General features: G+C 40.5%; 1 protein-coding gene across 1 annotated transcript in view; it reads right to left on the reverse strand.

The window, feature by feature from the left end:
* Positions 1 to 6,631: 6,631 nt before the first annotated feature.
* The window catches only part of GPR125 (G protein-coupled receptor 125), a 117,566-nt gene continuing 104,053 nt past the window's right edge, over positions 6,632 to 20,144 (reverse strand). Inside the window, exons 18-20 of the mRNA XM_010839938.1 lie at positions 12,268 to 12,413; positions 8,149 to 8,244; positions 6,632 to 8,013 (exon numbers count right to left, since the gene is read on the reverse strand). Of these exons, the coding sequence (XP_010838240.1) occupies positions 6,771 to 8,013; positions 8,149 to 8,244; positions 12,268 to 12,413 (1,485 nt within the window). The 3' untranslated portion in view covers positions 6,632 to 6,770. The remainder of the gene's footprint in view (positions 8,014 to 8,148; positions 8,245 to 12,267; positions 12,414 to 20,144) is intronic.

The raw sequence follows: 20,144 nt of genomic DNA on the forward strand, positions 1-20,144 counted from the left end.
AACTAAGCAGTAAAAAAATTGTTAATCATGGTTGACCACTAAATTAACATTTTTACTCAGTTTCATAAAGGAACGAATGCTGATAACAAAATGCCTGCTTAGAACTGGAGTTCACTGCTTTCACGTGAAGTATCTTCCTAGCTGCAATCTTCAACCTGAGTTGGTACATGTGAGTATACCTGGCTTTGCAAGCAATCATAAATTGCATGTTTGCACACAGAACATTCAATTTATCTGTACACACAAAATGTCATCAACAGTATATGCCAAGACAGAATGAACACAATGATTGCAAAACTGAAAATGTGATTAGCTGAATTATTTATTTAAACCATCTATTTGGAAATGTATCTGAAGAGCCCTCTGAAAAGATTTTGAACTTTTTGAATATACTTGGAATACTCTGATCAAAGCCTTCATCAGTATCTGCTCAAACTAGATGGTAGTAGCAGACAACAGATTGAACTGTTTCCTTCCATTGAATACTATTTTATACACATGACAAAGAAGGACAGTGTGTGTTTCAAACAAAAGTTTAACAAAGTTTTGGCCAGGAATTAATTCTAAGCATCTAACTCTATAAGCAAAGATAGGGGTCCATCGCTGACCATACAAATGGGGGTTTCTTAATAATATGGTCCTGTAAGTTCACATTCAGTATCCACCTTTGAGGCACTGATGTCCCCAGTGAAGAGGCTGAAAAAAATCTATAACCACAGGCTGCCTGAGATTTCATCACACACAGAGAAGGGTATACCAGAGAAGCTAGAAATACAGGACCATTAACCTACAATGATTAAGTTAATACACCACTTGTGTTTCTGAATTGATGCCTCCAGAATTTCAAAATTACACTGGCTTGAAGCTTCTAATGGATAGCTCTAGACTGGAAACCTGCAGGTAGGTTGGGAAGAAGATTCATTTAATATGAACTTAAAAAAGAAAATCTTATTGCAATCTCATTTTTGTCTAAAATCAAGCAACAGAGTTAGAGATTTCTTATTACCAACAAACTTATAAAATTACATATTTCTTTCAGGAGTGCTTTATTTATACAAATAAATCTATTGGTTTATTTTTATATTTCAGAGGGAAAATGTGAGTTGACCCAGATGATGGTATTAATGTAAATTTAGGGAAAATACGTCAAAATTGTCAAAACTGATAGAATGACTTAAGTCTGGAAAATATCATATGTAGTTATAATCAAGTCATCTCTTAGCTAAGAGCTTTGAAGTGAATATTAAAGTAATTAAATTATTCTGGGAATATGAAAGGAAAAATAGAATTAACATTTGTTTTAAACTTCTGATTGCTGTGTATGCATCACTTTCCTTGATGATTTAGCTTAATTCCTGCATCAAATGCATTCAGTTAATTTTTTTAATTCCCCAATTTTATGGTCTCAACCAACTTCAATTTGAGAATTTGAATTAAATGCCTGAAACACATAGATCTAAATGTTTTAACATTGTTATTTCTCAATGAAGAATACAACCTAAACCTCAGCATTTACACATAAATTGCCTTCTTTATAAGATTATACCTATTTATATAAATAGATTAAACATAGATGTAAATTAAGTTACATGTACAAAATAGCCTGAGATTTAGAAATCAGTTGCCACCTAATAACCTGAAATGTTAACATTTACACATGTACATAAATCACAAAAATACTCACACACAAATCTGTTACCTAAAAATAGATTAGAATACACTAGCATAAAACATTATTTTATATATATATATATATATACACACATATACACACACACACACAAACCAGAGATCAAATTGCCAACATCCACTGGATCATCGAAAAAGCAAGAGAGTTCCAGAAAAATATCTATTTCTGCTTTATTGACTATACCAAAGCCTTGGACTGTGTGGATCACAATAAACTGTGGAAAATTCTGAACGAGATGGGAATACCAGACCACCTGATCTGTCTCTTGAGAAACTTGTATGCAGGTCAGGAAGCAACAGTTAGAACTCGACATGGAACAACAGACTGGTTCCAAATAGGAAAAGGAGTACATCAAGGCTGTATATTGTCACCCTGCTTATTTAACTTATATGCAGAGTACATCATAAGAAACGCTGGGCTGGAAGAAACACAAGCTGGAATCAAGATTGCCGGGAGAAATATCAATAACCTCAGATATGCAGATGACACCACCCTTATGGCAGAAAGTGAAGAGGAACTCAAAAGCCTCTTGATGAAAGTCAAAGTGGAGAGTGAAAAAGTGGGCTTAAAGCTCAACATTCAGAAAACTAAGATCATGGCATCTGGTCTCATCACTTCATGGGAAATAGACGGGGAAACAGTGGAAACAATGTCAGACTTTATTTTGGGGGGCTCCAAAATCACTGCAGATGGTGATTGCAGCCATGAAATTAAAAGACGCTTACTCCTTGGAAGGAAAGTTATGACCAACCTAGATAGCATATTCAAAAGCAGAGACATTACTTTGCTAACAAAGGTTCGACTAGTCAAGGCTATGGTTTTTCCTGTGGTCATGTATGGATGTGAGAGTTGGACTGTGGAGAAAGCTGAGTGCTGAAGAATTAATGTTTTTGAACTGTGGTGTTGGAGAAGACTCTTGAGAGTCCCTTGGACTGCAAGGAGATCCAACCAGTCCATTCTAAAGATCAGTCCTGGGTGTTCTTTGGAAGGAATGATGCTAATAAAACTCCAGTACTTTGGCCACCTCATGCGAAGAGTTGACTCACTGGAAAAGACTCTGATGCTGGGAGGGATTGAGGGCAGGAGGAGAAGGGGACAACAGAGGATGAGATGGCTAGATGGCATCACCGACTCGATGGTCATGAGTTTGAGTGAACTCCGGGAGTTGGTGATGGACACGGAAGCCTGATGTGCTGCGATTCATGGGGTCGCAAAGAGTCAGACACGACTGAGCAACGAAGTGAAACATATATATATGTAATGTGCCTATTACATACCTTACATATTATGTAACAGATTTTTAGAAAAAACTTTTATGAAATAAATCATATGTTTCCTTAAGTTGAATATAACCAATTATACCTTATTATGGGGCTTTCCTTGTGGCTCAGCTGGTAAAGAATCTGCCTGCAATGGCGGGAGAGCTGGATTCGATCCCTGGGTTGGGAAGATCCCCTGGAGAAGGGAAAGGCTAACCACTCCAGTTCTGGCCTGGAGAATTCCACGGACTGTATAATCCATAGGGTGGCAAAGAGTCAGACACAACTGAGCAACTTTCATTTTCACAATATGAAATTAACTCATAATAACAGGAATGAGAAAGATGTCTAGCAAAATTATAGCTAATAGACACTGTGAAGAGCAGGAGTGTTTGCCTTCACAGAAGCAGTCAATGTGCAAAACACAGTGGCCATGGCAGCAGGGAACACAGACCTGGTGCTCGATGTGGCATAACCTACTGGCATGCTCAGCAGGTCAGAAATCCTTAGAGCCTCAGCTGCTAAAAATTTTAAATGAGAAAAATGAATGACCTGATCTCTTAAGAAAGCTGAAACGTATCTTAAGACTTTATGATTCTATGAAAAATAGAGAAATCTCAACTAGCAAGAAGTCAAAGATTTATCTTTTATAATATGGGGAGGATGCAATGTTTTATTTACTATTTGTAAACATCAAATTTCAATTCAAATACTAAGAATATAAGGCATTAAGTCATTGCTCATCACCTGTGATTTGTGCATCAAAACACTCTTGAATATTTTTAGTGGAATCTTCATTTCATTCTAAATTTTCTCTCCAGTCTCCACCTCTCCAAGTTTCAGGCTTCTCTTTCTTCTGTTACCTACAAAAAGCTATGTTTCAAATTAAAAAGTGCTTACTTAAGAGTGAACACTTGCAGGTAGGGCAACTCCTCACTTCCTGCGGAGGAAGAAAAAGCAGAAAAAAGTTGTTTTTCTATTAGATCTATGGGTCAAAGATGCAGATTAACCATTGGAATGATATATTGCAAAATAACAGAGCAAAATTTAAATAGCAATTCAAATAAATAAGAATGATTTATTCCATTTCTTATTAGTTTGTCTTGGTCATTTCTAAACATCATCCTGCACAAATTCATGAACTTACCTGGAGACCCTGGGCCAGGAAGTAGTTAAATGAACAGGTGCCAAATTTATCCACTCAACTGCCTTCTTTTCCCCACCAAAACGAATGTTTTTAAAACCAAGAGCTAACAAAAGGCCTATATAGAACTACCAGTTTTATTAAGACAAAATAATTTATTTCTAAGGTAGTAACTCAATGAAAAGTGAACATTTTCACCATAATGAGTGATTGCCTGTCGTCCCCTGTGAGAATTACTTGATGCATGAAAATACTAAGTCTCTCAAGTTTTGAGGTTTATCAAGCTTCTTGATTTTAGCATTTCTTGAACATATACTGTGTTGGACAAAAGGTTGGTTCAGTTTTTTCCTAGGATGGCTCCAATAGTGCTTGTCTTTAACCTCATTCAAAACAATTTTGTAGGTTGTATTGTGACAGCTGTCTTATCAGCATGCATTTTACAAAAAGTTATCAAAATTTGTGGATTTTTGTGTAGCCATTTTAATATTGAAGATGGAAGAAAACAAGCAACATTTTCTGCATATTATGCTTTATTATTTCAAGAACAGTAAAAATGCAATTAAAATGCAAAACAAGATTTGTGTAGTGTATGGAGAAGGTGCTGTGACTGTGTCAAAAGTGGTTAGTGAAGCTTCATGCTGGAGATTTCTCGATAGATGATGCTCCATGGTCAGGCAGACCAGTTGAAATTGATAGCGATCGAGACATCAGTAGAAAACAATTGATGTTATACCATGCTAGAGATAACCAACACACTCAAAATATCCAAATCAAGCACTGATAATCAGGCAAAAACTGCTACAGTTCTGATTCATCCGCCATATTCACCAGACTTTGTGCCTTCAAATGTCCATTTATTTCAGTCTTTACAAAATTTTCTTAATGAAAAAAAATTTCCATTCCCTGGAAGACCGTAAAAGGCACCTGCAACAGTTCTTTGCTCAAGAAGATAAAAAATTGGGAGAAGACAGAACTGTGAAGTTGCCTGAAAAATGGCAGAAGTTAGTAGAACAAAACAGTGAATATGTTGTTTAATAAAAATTTAAAATGTGTCTTCTATTTTTACTTGAAAACCAAAGGAACTTCTTAGCCCACCCAATACTTTTGAATCTAATCTGATTCAAACCTTGAGACTGATGCCAAAAAAACAGATCTAAGCTCTGCCGACCATTTCAGGCATTGTCTTGCGTATCAGGGGAAGCACACGCGCAAGGCAGCCGGAGAAGACCCATCTGACGTTTGCAGGATGGACTGCAGTGAGACTGGAGATGAGAGACAGATAAGGACTGGGGTGCATCAACAACCAATGAGAACTTCTGGATCAGACCTGTTTCTGCCCTTTGGATGGAATTTAAAAATTAGCACTTTAACATGAACCTGAGGATCTTTACCTGTTTAAGGACAAAGTAATTGCCAACACAAAAGAATCCAAAATAAATGAATGTGAACCTTATATGATAACTCTTCATTCAGGTTCATATATGGGAAGGGGATTAAGGAGGCATAAACTTCCAGTTAAAAAACAAGTAAGTTATGGGGCTGCAATGTACAGTATAGGGAATAGAATCAATAATATTTTAAGTGCTTTTATGATGACAAATGGTAGCTAGACTTACTGTGGTGATCACTGTCTTCGTAATGTATAAAAATATAAAATCCCTATGTGGTATACCTGAAACTAATATTGTAAGTCAAATTATACTTCAATTAGTAAGAAATAACAGGGATCTCATTGGTGGTCCAGTGGCTAAGACTTTTTGCTCCTAGTGCAGGGGGCTTGGGTTTGATCCTTGGCCAAGGAACTAGATCCCCACATGCCGCAACTGAAGAGTTTGTATGTCACAACTGAAGATCTTGCATGCTGGAAATGAGACCCAGCGAAGCCAAATAGCAACTAAAGATCCCACATGCCACAGCTGAGACCCAGCACAGCCAAATAAATATTTTTTTAAAAAAAGAAAAAAAAATAACTTGTGTTTGAAAAAAAAGAATAAGTAAACCAATATATAAACCACTGAAAGCCACATAAATATAAAAAAATGGTATTAATATGACCAAAGTGATAGGGTGAAAATAAGGTAATTTAGGCAAAGTTTTTAGGCATTTGCATTTTCAAAAAAAATTGTGAGATTAAAAAAAAAACTTATAGTATTTAAAACAGTATTTACAAAATACGTCACTCCAGAAGCCATTTGATTTACATGCCATCATCAGTGAAGCTAATCATGTAAAAAATCTGATAATTGATTTATGTATAATTCTGGCTAAATTATCCCAATGCACAAACTTCATTAAATTAGAACTAAATACTTCTGGGACTGTAAAATGTAAAAATGTAAGATTGACACAATGACAAACACCTATTTATTGTATTAAATACAAGCCTGAAATGTTAAGTAGATAGTACAGATTTCAAGAAAATTACATTTCAGATTCCCAAAATGTCTTGCTGGTGCTTTGACATGTGAAACACTGTTTTAGAGGCTTTTTCCAAAATTTATAAAAATGCAACACTTGGGGGATATAAAATACACAAAATCCAAAACTTAAAAGTTTATTCAAAATTCTTTTGAATCCCTAAGGTGGCTGTAAACAGTCTGCTTTTACATGTTCATAGCTTAAAGGAATGTGACTATCACAGTTTATATGGATTTCTTGCCCAGGAAGCCCACCAAGTCTACACAGTAGTTTCGTGTTTCCATAACCCAGTCCTCACATTGCCAGTGCTATCCGTACCCAGCAAGGGTCCCTCCTGCCCACTGCTTTTGATTGGTCCGTTCTGAATGGCCAAGTTCAGGCCATAAGACTTCTGCTGACTTTCGAGTTCAACTACAGTTGGCTTCCTTACTGCATCTTTTTTACTACTAGTTGAAACAGGCTTTTCAAAATTCCTGCTGCTTTTGGGAAGCGTACTACAGGCATCACTGCTATCTTGTTGGGGGGGGTTGTACTGTCTCTCTCTGTAGGCTAAGTACGCCCTCCGACTCCGAGAGTGTCCTTCATTACTGCCCAGCCGACTTTTCGGCAGGCCATTCTGCACACTGCCTTCCACGCTCGTGGGGACGTCGTAGGCATATTCTCTGAGGACCGTGAGTCTGCTGGCCCGGTGCCCTTTACTTCTGTTTTTATGATGGCGGCTTGGGTGCATATTTGTTCGAAATGGAACTTCTAAAGGCGCCACATGCATTTTAATATCATTGTCCATTGAATGTTCTGTCAGACTATTGTCGAGCTGAGGCGTGGCATTCAAAGGTAGGGAATTGGTGTGGCACTGGGCCGCGGCAGCCTGCAAATTGGTTAATTTGCAGCCCTGGGAGGAGTTTTTGAAGCTCGAAGCACTCTTGTTTGTGCATGAAGATTCTGCACTGCTGTTGGTGCACTTGGGAGCCTCCCCGCTCGGCCCGCTGGAGCTGGGGGGCTGCACGTTGACCTGAACTGAATAGGTGCTCCGTCCTGGGCAGCAAGTCATGATCCATGCGAGCCGGACATCCTCCCTGTTGACACAATGGTGAACCACGATGAATGCACTGAGGCTCAAACACGTGGCTCCAAAAAAGAAGCTAAAAACCAAGTCCAAAGGGTAATACAAAGAAACAGCCAAGGCCCCAAACATCCACAGGCCGACATACAAGAGCAAGGTAAGGCTGGCCCCCAGAAGCTGAGCATGGAAGGTGTGTTCGTTTCCCAGGGCCGATGTGGAAATCAGGGACAGGGACATGGAGTCCTGATGATTGACTTCTCCGTTTTCATTGGCTGCCAGCCGCTGCTGCTCCTCGGTGGGCTCCTTCAGCTCGTATTTGCGCTCAGGGTGTCTTTTCAACTGAATAAATATGCTGAGAAAGTACATACAGTTTACGAAAGTGATGAAGCTGGCGGGCCCGTAGAAGGCTCCCAAGGAGGGTTCCCACGCCATCCAGCAACTAGGAAAGAAAACGGAGAACCAGCTCAAATGCTCCATATGTCAAGAAAGTGTTTAAAAAGTTGCAGTAAGCTTTAGTTCCTGGGAAACAGTTCAAGGAACCAACTCAGGTACAAAGAGAACACTGAATACTCACTAGGGTGCATTTGGCCGACTGCCGTAATTTTTGATGTTTGCGGCTGCAGTGATGCCACAAACTATGACGGGTATACCACCACCGATCAGGTAGAACCTAGTAGGGGCAACGATGGAAACAACAGCTCATCAATCTAATTGCTTTAGGTGTACACATTGTAGGATCTCATTTCTGCAGAAGTTATTCCTTAAAGATTAGTCACTATTTCAATAATTCAGGAGAGGTTAACATTTGCAGGCTCCTTTGTTAACAGTAACATTTTTTTTTAAGTTTTTATTTATTCTTGATTTCTTTAGTTTAAAAAAGCGGAAGATCTACCAAGTTTGAGTTGAAGGAAAGCTGATCAGCTTCTGCCACCCTGTGGGCAGGCGAAGTAACACCCAGTTCCTGCAGGTAGGGCTCTGGCTTATACTTGTTTCTTTTAGATTCAGCCAGTGGAGCAGAAAGTTAGTCCACTGCAAAATGGACTTGAAGATCCCACTGTGCCACTGTTCACACTAAAAATGTAACAACATCGTTTATTCATTAATGCCAGGCTAGACCTGTATATTAATGCTTAGCAGGACCTGCTAGATCTAATGTCCTGCTGCTATGTATGCTTATCCTCAGTCAGCTGAAATGGAGGTAAGGAAGGTACCTGGATCCCAGCTGCCCACAGCACTTGGGCCCTTCCTCACCAACTGCCCACAGACCTGCTGGGAGGAACTGAGGGAGACGGAGTGCTAGCTGGTCCTCTGAAGAACAACTTTTGGGGCAGAGAGGAGCAGCTTCTTTGAGTGCTCTGAAAAGATCCTAGGGAACTTCCTGGCCTGGTGAGCTACCCCTGGGTACGCCAGTCTTAACTCTGCATTTGCCAAGTCCAGAGTCACAGTCAACATGCTGAATTGGCTTGATAAAGGCAATGTTCACAACGCATTTTCCCATATATTTTTTTCTTAGTCATGCTTATGGGTACTAAAAATCTTCAATATGATATTACTGCTGAAAAAGACAGCTAATTACTCCCATAAAACTATAACTATGTCTTTTATTCCACAGATTAGAGGAAGGCCAGCATTTGTGACCCTGCCCTTCTTCCTGTTGAACCAATTCATAGCTGCTTCTGACCTGACAAAGAAGCACCAGTTCACCCAAATTTGTCTCGAGTTCCACAGTACTCTCTGCCACTCCTTCCTCACCTCCACTCCAGGACTGCCTGCTACCAACTAATTCTTACTTTAAAGCTTTAAATCTACTTCTCCACTGCTTCTTCCTTCCAGCCTATGTGTATGTTCACGTTTTCTCCATCCTAAAACTTTCCTTCAACTACCACCTTTCTTGCTCCCTTTGGTGACAAACACCTGGAAACAACAGCACCAACATGTGCCTCACATTTATTGCGAGGTGACACTGCTTCCAAGCTACCATGCTACTGAAACTGCCCTCTCTGGGGCCAGCAGACTCAGGAAAAGTCCCTGCCCATCATCCATGTAGCCCAGATGCTGAGTTTCCTTAAGCTCCAGAACTCAGGGAAAGGACGGCAGCCTACAGGGTGAACCTGACCGTCTAAAGCAAAGCGTGTACCTACCAGCCACAGAGGACTACATAGGCTTTGGCGCTCAGGCTGCCTTTTACTAAACCCTTTGTGTTTTTAATCACCGAACAGAAAGGAAACCCAACAGAAACAAACAGCTGCATGAGGATGGATCCCTGTCTACTGGCCAAACACCATCACCCTCAGGTCCTTTAACACCAGTGACAGGGGTGTTAAATCGCATCCTAGAATCTGGCTGTGGCCAAGCACTCCTTCTGTCCCTTGCCGCTCACTGAACCACTCTCCCCTCAATCTTCAATGTTCTCTTTCAGTTCTTCCCTTTATCTGCTATGGCCCATCTACTCAACACTGATATGGCCCAGGGATCATTGTTAGCTGACTTTTCCCTGGGAGAGCTCATTCCTTATCAGTGCTTCAATGAACACATGTTAACACATCTCCTGTCCTGTCAAGGGGACACAGAGTGTGTCCTCTCTGCTGAGCACTAGACTCCCCAAATGTAGAATTTCCATGAGAAAGTATGGGTGAGCCCACTTCCCCTGTGCTTACCCTCCCTGGGTCCCCCCACCCACTTTTCCTCTGTGACTTTCTCAGTTGATGGATGCACCATCTGCAGAAGGACCCTAGCCAACTGGAGCAGACAACCTGCAGCCACCTTCAAATCCCCATACAGAGCTCCCAAATGCAGCTAGTCATCACTCCTAGAGAAACTGCCTCAAGTTCCTGAACATGTGTCCTCTCTAACCTCCATGCCACTGTGCCGGTGGCAGTCCTCATCTGTTGTTCAGTCACACAGTCATGTCTGACTCTTGGTGACCCCATGGACTGCAGCACACCAGGCTTCCCTGTCCTTCACCATTTCCCAGAGCTCGCTCAAACTCATGTCCACCCAGTCGTTGATGCCATCCAACCATCTCGTCCTCTGTCACCCCCTTCACCACTTGCCTTCAACCTTTTCAAGCCTCAGGGTTGTTTCTAATGAGTCCGTTCTTCACATCACGTGGCCAAAGTATTGGGAGCTTCAGCTTCAGCATCAGTCCTTCCAAAGAATATTCAGAAGTGATTTCCTTTAGGATGGACTGGCTGGATAGCCTTGCAGTCGAAGGGATTCTCAAAAGTCTTCTCCAACACCACAGTTCAAAAGCATTAACTCTTCAGCACTCAGCCTTCTTTATGGTCTAACTCTCACATCTGTACATGACTACTGGAAAAACCATAGCATTGACTACACAGACCTTTGTCGGCAAAATCTCTGCTTTTTAATATGCTGTCTAGGTTTGTCATAGCTTTTCCTCCAAGAAGCAAGCATCTTTAATTTCATGGCTGAAGTCACCATCTGCAGTGATTCTGGAGCCCAAAGAAATAAAATCTGTCACTGTTTCCATTGTTTCACCATCTATTTGCCATGAAGTGATGGGACTGGATGCCCTGATCCTAGTTTTTTGAATGTTGAGTTTTAAGCCAGTTTTTTCACTCTCCTCTTTCACCTTCATCAAGAGGCTCTTTAGTTCTTCTTCGCTTTCTGCCATAAAGGTGGTGCCATCTGTATACCTGAGGTTATTGATATTTCTCCTGGCAATCTTGATTCCAGCTTGTGCTTCATCCAGCCCAGCGTTTCTCATGATGTACTCTACATATAAGTTAAATAAGCAGGGTGACAATACACAGCCTTGAAATACTCCTTTCCCAATTTTGAAATGGGCAAAAGACCCTATGCAGTACTCATGAGGATCTCCTAATGACCTCAGCAGAATTATTTGTAGATGTCTCCTACTTTCGGGCATTCTAATGTATAGCCCACAATTTAATCTGGCCCTCTAAAACCTGAAACTCAGCTTTTACTCTGAATCATGCTACTTTACACCATAAACCCTAGGTTCCGGCCACAGTCAAACCACACTTCTCAAATTTGTTCAGCTTGCGATATGATCCTGTATCTGAAGTGCCACCTCTGCCCTTTATGTGGTAGTCAAGCAATTCTTAATAGCCCCCCACTCCTCCTGACCCCTCAGAATTACAGTTCCTCTTTGGTGCTTTCAGAGAATGTACTTCCACTCCAGCTCTTACACAGCTACAGTAGTTCTTCTCACACCTGTCTCCTCACAGACTGTAAAGACCTCAAGGACAGGTCTTCTACTCATTGAGAATAATAATTCACTGACAACTGATTTAAATTATATTAGGAATAGCACGACACCAAAACTGTTTTTTCTTTCTTGGAGAATAACAACACTGATACATACTTGAGAAGACTGAAATCTACTAAACGACCTCAAGGAAATAAAAACTAATATTTTCAGAGTCTATTCCATGGCCAGTACCGTCCGTCTGAAGTGCTTTACACATTAAGTCACTTATGCCTCACAACAAGTCTATGAAAGACAATCATTCCCACTTTCTAGATGAGACAGAAAGACAAGAGAGGATACAGAACTTCACAAAGAACTCCCAGCTGCAAGGCTGCTTACAAGTCTATTCTTCCACGTTCCAAAGTTCACTCAGCAATTTTTTGTTATGACCATACTTCATTAAATTTCATATGTGTGGACATTTAACAGAAGATAGTACACGAAGATATTAGATACCTGAGCATTGGTCTTGGTGGAGGTGGCAGCTCATCAGGGTCCTGGCATCTTTTAGCTTTTTTAGTGACTTGTTTGTAGATGTTCCGAGCTGTCACTCCCACCCACAGTACTGTAGCAAGAGTGGAATAATGAAGAATTATTCCAACCTAGAAAGAAGAATACATGAACTAAAATGAAAAAAAAAAAAAAATTCCCCTTTATAATCAAAATATAATAATTGCCAGTAAGCTTCCTCAAAAAGACTGCTAAGTTATTTTGAATATCTGACTAGAAACTGTACGAAGGTATATTCTACCGATCCATTCCTTTGCCCGCTAATGAACAAAGAAAGCACTCTAAAAGGCGTATAATAGAGGACTGAATCTATAGTTGAATATAGGAGGCCCATAGACTACAACTTATACCTAAGATGACACTAAACATATCATGGAATTCACTCCTGGACAACAGTAAACCAAAGCCATGTTTCTCATAGATGCTATGCTATAAATTAGAGTCGAGTTCCTAAAGTCTATTTTAAAGAGGAATGCAGAGGTGAAGGGTAAGTGAGAGTGAAAGTGAATGCCACTCAGTCGTGTCCAACTCTTTGCAACCTCATGGACAGTCCACGGAATTCTCTAGGCCAGAATACTGGAGTGGGGTAGCCTTTCCCTTCTCCAGGGGATATTCCCAACCCAGGGATCGAACCCAGGTCTCCCACACTGCAGGTTGATTCTTTACCAGCTGAGCCACAAGGGAAGCCCAAGAATACTGGAATGGGTAGCCCATCCATCCCTTCTCCAGGGGATCTTCCCGACCCAGGAATCAAACTGGGGTTTCCTGCACTGCAGGTGGATTCTTTACCAACTGAGCTATCAGGGGGACGTCAAGGGTAACTGGAGGGCAAAAGTCACAGTCAACAGAGAATAAACTTTGGAGTCAGAGGCCTGAATAGTTCTAATTCACAGCTTTTATGTATCAAAATGGATGGCAAGCAAGCAGTATAACAGATCGGTGATTATTTGAAATGAGTGAGCTCTGGAATTAACAATTTTGCCTGGTTTTAAAACCAGAATCTACCCCTTGTGACACCTAAGCAAACTCGCAGAATATCTCAAGCACTGTTCTCATTTGTAAACTGAGGATAATATTAAAGTACCATAAGGATTTAAATAGGACACCCTATATAAAGCATTTAGCACTTTGCCTGGTACATTATACGTGATTAAAAATACAGCAATAACTTTATTATTATTAGGAGTATGGTTTTAAGAAAATAACGTGAACATTCTTGAAATTAATGTTCCTCATGTGAATAGTAGAAAGACTATCCATCCATAAGCATCCCTAGGGGTTTTTGTAGGGACTGAAAGGGCACAATATCTGGGACATAATAAGTACTCGAAAGGTGATGGAGAACTGCAATATAGGTAAGTGATGACACTGAGTTCCTCCCAGAGGGATGATGGGGGGCACGTTCACCTTGTGAACTGTGTCTGAAGCAACAGCAGTTAGAAATAAAATTCTAGATAGACAAATATGGGGTAAGAGAGGTTTAAAATCTATTTTAAGAAAAATAAATGCATGGAGCAGCAAGGACATAATTCAATTTTCTTATCTAATTCTATCTTTTGATCCTTTCTTCTTACACAATGATTACACGTGAACTTCTATCAATGAAAATTTCCAAGGAAAAAAAAAACTTTTTTTAATTCAAAAAGGATGACTCTCCAATCTCAAGAAAATCAAATTGACATCATCAATCCTAGGTAAGTAACAGAACAATCTAGACTGCTGTCTAAGGCTCATGTTAATGAGACATGAACCTCATTAAACTTGGTGACATGGAAGTACACAGATTATTTTGCAGGGCAAACACTAGGGTGGTCACTTGTCCAGGGAAGTCACTGTCCTCTCAATGACTGAAAGGGCTAAGAGGGTGATCCGGCCTGGCTGAACCAGAGGGTCAGAGTATCTTCATCTTTTAAAAATTTGTTTAATTTTTATTTATTTGTATTTTGGTAGTGTTTTGCAACACAAGGGATCTTAGTTCCCCAATCAGTGATCGAACCTATGTTCCCTGCAATGGAAACATGGATTCTTAACCACTGGACCACCAGGAAAGTCCTCACAATATCTTCTTCTTAAGCAGAAAACTTGCTCCATGGTTCCTATTAGTTTTACTCACTGCACTAGAAAAGCAAAGCTTACAGATGCAAGTGGAACAAAAAGCATAAAATAACCCTCTGAGCTATCTGGAGTCACATCAAATGTTGTAAATAAAAATAGTATAATTGGATTTGGTGCATAAAAACCAAAACATTCAAAACCAATCAATGATATTGACTCAAAATGGTATCCTCTGTTTCTACAGTTTTCTCCGATGTAGAGGTCAAAAGAATGAGACAAGGCTTCAAATAAGCTTCAAAACAGAAGTTAAAAATATTTTCAACACAGGAGGTGCAAGATGGAGAATTTTCTTGTTTTAGATCTAATAGGTAAAACTCAACCTTTAGATTTTGAAGTGTTTCCTATGGCATTTCAAAATTTGCAGAGAAGTGTTCATACTTAAAAGATACTAAAGCCTTCCAGTTAAACAATTATTACCAATAGTGGAATTTTAGGGGTCTAATGGTACCTGGTAATAGTCACATAAGCAAATCACCAAACTTTCCATAAGACAGAATAAAGGAGGCACTGAGATCTAGTCTAGCAGCAATGGTATTCCTATCTTTTGGAAAAAGTTGCTTCCTATTTTGGGATTCCCAGGTGGCTCAGCAGTAAAGAATTCACCTGCCAATGCAGGAGACGCAAGAGACGCATGTTTGATCCCTAGGTTGGGAAGATCTCCTGGAGAAGGGAATGGCAACCCGCTCCAGCATTCTTGACTGGAAAGTCCCATGGACAGGGGAGCCTGGTGGGCTACAGTCCATGGGGTCACAAAGAGTCAGACACAACTGAGCACACATATGTGCTTCCTATTTTATTATCCATCGGACACTTGGGCTATACTTGAAATACAACCTCTCTGTCACAATTTCTCCCAAATAAATCAGATACATGTGGGAAATTTGTAAATAGTTTGGAAATAATCTAATTTATTATAGGGCATGTAAATGATTCATTAAATGCAACAGATTAGAACTTAAGAAAGTCACCTTACCTCAAGATATCAATTTTCAAAGGTGCAAAATGGATACAAAAAATTATCTTGAAGAGTTGGACTTTATATGTTACCTAACCATAAACATTCACATACCAGAGATGAGACATTTTAACAGTTGGGTTTTTAACCACCAACAAAACCTATAATAATGCAGCGTACACAGCAAGTGTGCAAAAAAATCATCTTTAATACTCATAGTTTGATATGAATACATATAAAAATTAAGAGCATCCACTACTGAATGCTTGCTGCTGCTGCTGCTACTTCTAAGTCACTTCAGTCGTGTCCGACTCTGTGCAACCCCATAACCCCATAGACAGCCTCCTACCAGGCTCCCCCGTCCCTGGGATTCTCCAGGCAAGAACACTGGAATGGGTTGCCATTTCCTTCTCCAATGCCTGAAAGTGAAAAGTGAAAGGGCAGTCGCTCAGTCGTGTCTGACTCTTAGCGACCTCATGGACTACAGCCCACCAGGCTCCTCCGTCCATGGGATTTTCCAGGCAAGAGTATTGGAGTGGGGTGCCATTGCCTTCTCCAGAATGCCTGCTATGTATGCCAAAATGTATTAGACAATTTTTTATGTGCTTCTATTTTATCCTCTTAGTGTCACAATTTGCTTAGTGCTACAGACAAGGAGATGGAGGCTGAAAGAAGTTAAATCATCCTCTAGAGGCCACATGGAGAGTGGTGGGGCAGCAACTCAAACCCAAAGCCTGAGACTCTTCTATTACATCATCCTGGTCCTCAATAATAAGAAGGCAGTGTTAAGGGTGGGGATTGGCAAGGAATACTCAAAGAGACTGTCATTTGAATCAGGGCTCTGCCACCCAAAGGCCCTAGACTTGGGGCAAGTTATTTCAATTCTCTAAGACTCAATTTCTGTACTAATAAAATATGAGTAAGAACTACCTCCTAGGGTTAATGTGAAAGTTAACATAACATACTTGCAGTAGCTGGCAAGTAGAAAGCTCTTAACATCCATGGATTGAATCTCCCTGTGTATCCTATGTGCCCGTGCAGCAGTCCTCTGGATAACAGACCAGAAGACACCTGAGAAGGTCGGCTGGCACAATAGTTAACAGATGAAATCGTGGAGTGGTAGAGCAACATGGTATCCTAAATATTTGTAGCCAAATCCTTTGACTGCATAGCTAGGAAACCAAGGACCAAAAACTAACGATCACACAGTTATCTGGCAGCACATCCTGACCCAGAACCCAGATCTCCTCCAAACCCTGTTGAGTCAACAGCCTCTTCTACTCTATCACTCAACTTCTCAGTTTCCCTTTGGCTCCTTTTGCAAAAGAAAGTTCAAGGCTACAGCATGCACCCATGGCACCACCCAGAAAGGATGACATAAGAACCAGAGTGGGAAGTCCCTGGCTGGTGGGGCCTTTAATAACCTCAGCCAATTACTTCAGGGAAGAAACTGCATTAGAACCTGTTCACACCATTCATAAAATACATGAGCTCTAAAAGGGAGATATGCCAAAGACAACACCAATCATGTGCACCTAAGAAATGCATGTAGAAGACGCACACTTCAGGGTTCAGTTTTAGAGATGGAAGACGAGCCCACCCCATTATTTTGCAAAAGAAACATGAAGCCCCTACTAGGTTAAGGGGCTGTCCAGGTGTCTAAGTAGGTAAAGAATCTACCTGAAATGCAGGAGACCCAGGTTTGATCTCTGGGTTGGGAAGATTCCCTGGAGAAGGAAATGGCAACCCATTCCAGCATTTCTTGCCTGGGAAGTCCCATGGACAGAGGAGACTGGCAGGTACAGTCCATGGGGTCACAAGAGCCAGACACAACTGAATGAACAAACCACCACCACTAGGTTTGTTCATGACAAACATGAGCTTGAGCAAGCTCTGGGAGTTGATGATGGACAAGGAAGCCGGGAATGCTGCAGTCCATGGGTCACAAAGAGTCGGAGATGACTGAGCAACTGAACGGAACTGAGGTTAAGAGACAAGCCACACAGGCTGTTCTGGCAGACACAGCTGGCTACTAACTGAATAAGTATTAGAAACATAAAGTGAAGCAAGTCATGTCTGAGTCAGAAATAATAAGAATGATGCTATGTCTTTCACAGAGGAAGAACACTAAAAAAAACAGAAGAAAATAACATATGAAAACATCTAGAAGCCTGCCCACCTCACACTTTTTCAGGTAATTCTTTACCTAATAGACATTCATTCTTGAGGCCCTGAAAACTCAGTGTACTTTCCTATCCTTTTCATTCTAGAAATGGTATAAAATACCATTCAGGATGATGAAAGGCAGTCATTTCTACTATGGCCTCTTTCTGTTCATTTCCTTAGTGAAATAAATTTATGTGTCTACTTCCAGAAATCAATGAGTATTTTTAGACAGAATTGAGACTATTACCACCATTGTGTGTTGAGTACTCTAATAGTCTATGTTCAAAACAACTCCAGGGTTGAATGAGTTCTACTATTTGCACACAGAGGCCATTTTTGTTCATTTACCCAGTATCTGCTGAGCACCTACTATGTGTCAGGTCTTATACTGATCCTTGGATGAACACTGGTGAATTGAATCAGTACAATCCCCATCCCTGTAGAGCTTCGAGTCCAGGGACAACAAATAGGTAAATGCTAGTCAATTATGCCAGTCAATTACAAAGTTTTGCAGGCACTATGGAATGTTAATCAGCTAGGATAATGAGGGGAAGAGGTGGAGGGACTGCATCTCTAAAACAGTAAACTGAGACCTACAAAGTTAAGTGGGAGTCACCCAGGTGAAGAAGGGAGAAAACACTGAGAAAAGAGAAGCACTATCTTCTGTACACTTATTAAGTTGATTTGGGATCCATTACCTAACTTCTTGTAGGCTTCAAACAAGTTTGATTTCAGATGTATAGTAATGGCCCTAATACAGGGGAATATTCTGCACAGCTAAGAGATAATTATACCAATAACCGTCATAATAATAGCTTACATTACTGAGCACTTACTGTATACCTGGTACTCTGGAGTCATTTAATTCTCTCAACAATTCCTATATACACACACACATACATATTTGAAACTGTTTTACATGAAGAAAATATTGGATTCATCATCAGCCTTAGGTTAATGACACATTCTAATGACTGAGCCGAGCACACAAGCATGGCCTGCCTTTATTTAGTTTCTTAAATAGTTATTTATGTGTCCACGAACCTATCAATAAGACAAAAGGCAGGATCTTGACAAAAGCCTGTATCAGCACCTAAGAACCCCTGCACCCAAGGTAATCATCACCGTTTATCCTGTGCTTATCATCCCTTTGCTTTCTTTCTTAAGATTTTACTGCACCTATGTGTTTTCATTAAAAGTATGCTGTTTCATTTTAGTTATGTTTGTCTTTATAAAGAAAAATATCAGGATGAATGTAATTTATGGGACTTAATTTTTTCACTTATATTCCTGAGACTGACTCACACAGCTACGCCTTGTTGTAATTCATTAACTTTGACTCTTGCATAATATCACCATTTATTCATTCACTCTCTCAGTGATGGGCACTTGGGTTGCTTCCAGGTTTCCGCTACGGTGTAGACTGCTGCTATGAATATTCACAGGCACTCACTCTAAGCCCTGTAGTGGGACTGTGTAAAAGTTTACCTGTATAAGGTAGAGCTCCTGGAGTCATCCACTTACATTCCTACCCAGTATGTATAAAATATGTGGATCCACGTGTTCTTCAATACTTGGCACTGCCGGGCTTAATTTTTGCTGACAGAAAAGGCATAATATGGTAGCGACCTGAATTTGCATCTCCGTCACCACCAATGCCGTGTACGCTGGTCCTGTGTCTCTTCTCTTATGAAATGCCTGTCACTCTCACCACTTCTCCAACTGGGCTGTTTGTGGCATTCTCACTGATTAGTTTTTAATATATACATTTTTTAATTCTAATGCTCTGTCAGTAATTATGTATTGAGAATTCATGCCGTGATATGCTTAGTCGCGCAGCCGTGTCTGACTCTTTGTGACCCCATGGACTATACAGTCCAAGGAATTCTCCAGCCCAGAATACTGGAGTGGGTAGCCTTTCCCTTCTCTAGGGGATCTTCCCAACACAGGGATTGAACCCAGGTCTCCCGCACTGCAGGCAGAGTCTTTACCATCTGAGCCACCAGGGAAGCCCATATGTACTGAAAATAGTGTCTTCTAATGTGGAACTTGTCTTTTCACTTTCCTTACGAATCTTCATTTTTTAAAGAAAAAGATATTTTTAGTCAAAAGTACATTCTTTCTTTTCTAGTCATATTTAAGAAATCCCTCCTTATCCCAAGGATTATGATATTTTCTAATATAAATTTTAACACTTTCGTTTAGACTTGCGATATTTAATCTACCCAAAGCTGACTTTTTTAACATGGCATGAAGTGCAGATCCACTTTAATCTTTTTTTCCACATAGCTTTTCCTCAGCTCCCTTAACTGGACAATGGTCTGTCTTGACCCAGCTGATGAGACACGTAACATCTGTCTCATACCAAATCTCTGCGTGGGTCTGCTTCCAAGGCTGCTATTCTACTGTGCTGGCCCATTTATCTCTCCCTACTCTGATGGACACTTTTAATTCCAACAGCCTCAACAGTTTGGGTGATTAGAAGACTTCCTGCTGCTGCTGCTAAGTGGCTTCAGTCGTGTCCGACTGTGCGACCCCATAGACGGCAGCCCACCAGGCTCCCCCATCCCTGGGATTCTCCAGGCAA

This window comes from Bison bison, unplaced genomic scaffold, assembly GCF_000754665.1.
Source record: "Bison bison bison isolate TAMUID 2011002044 unplaced genomic scaffold, Bison_UMD1.0 scf7180017864136, whole genome shotgun sequence".
NCBI lineage: Eukaryota > Metazoa > Chordata > Mammalia > Artiodactyla > Bovidae > Bison > Bison bison.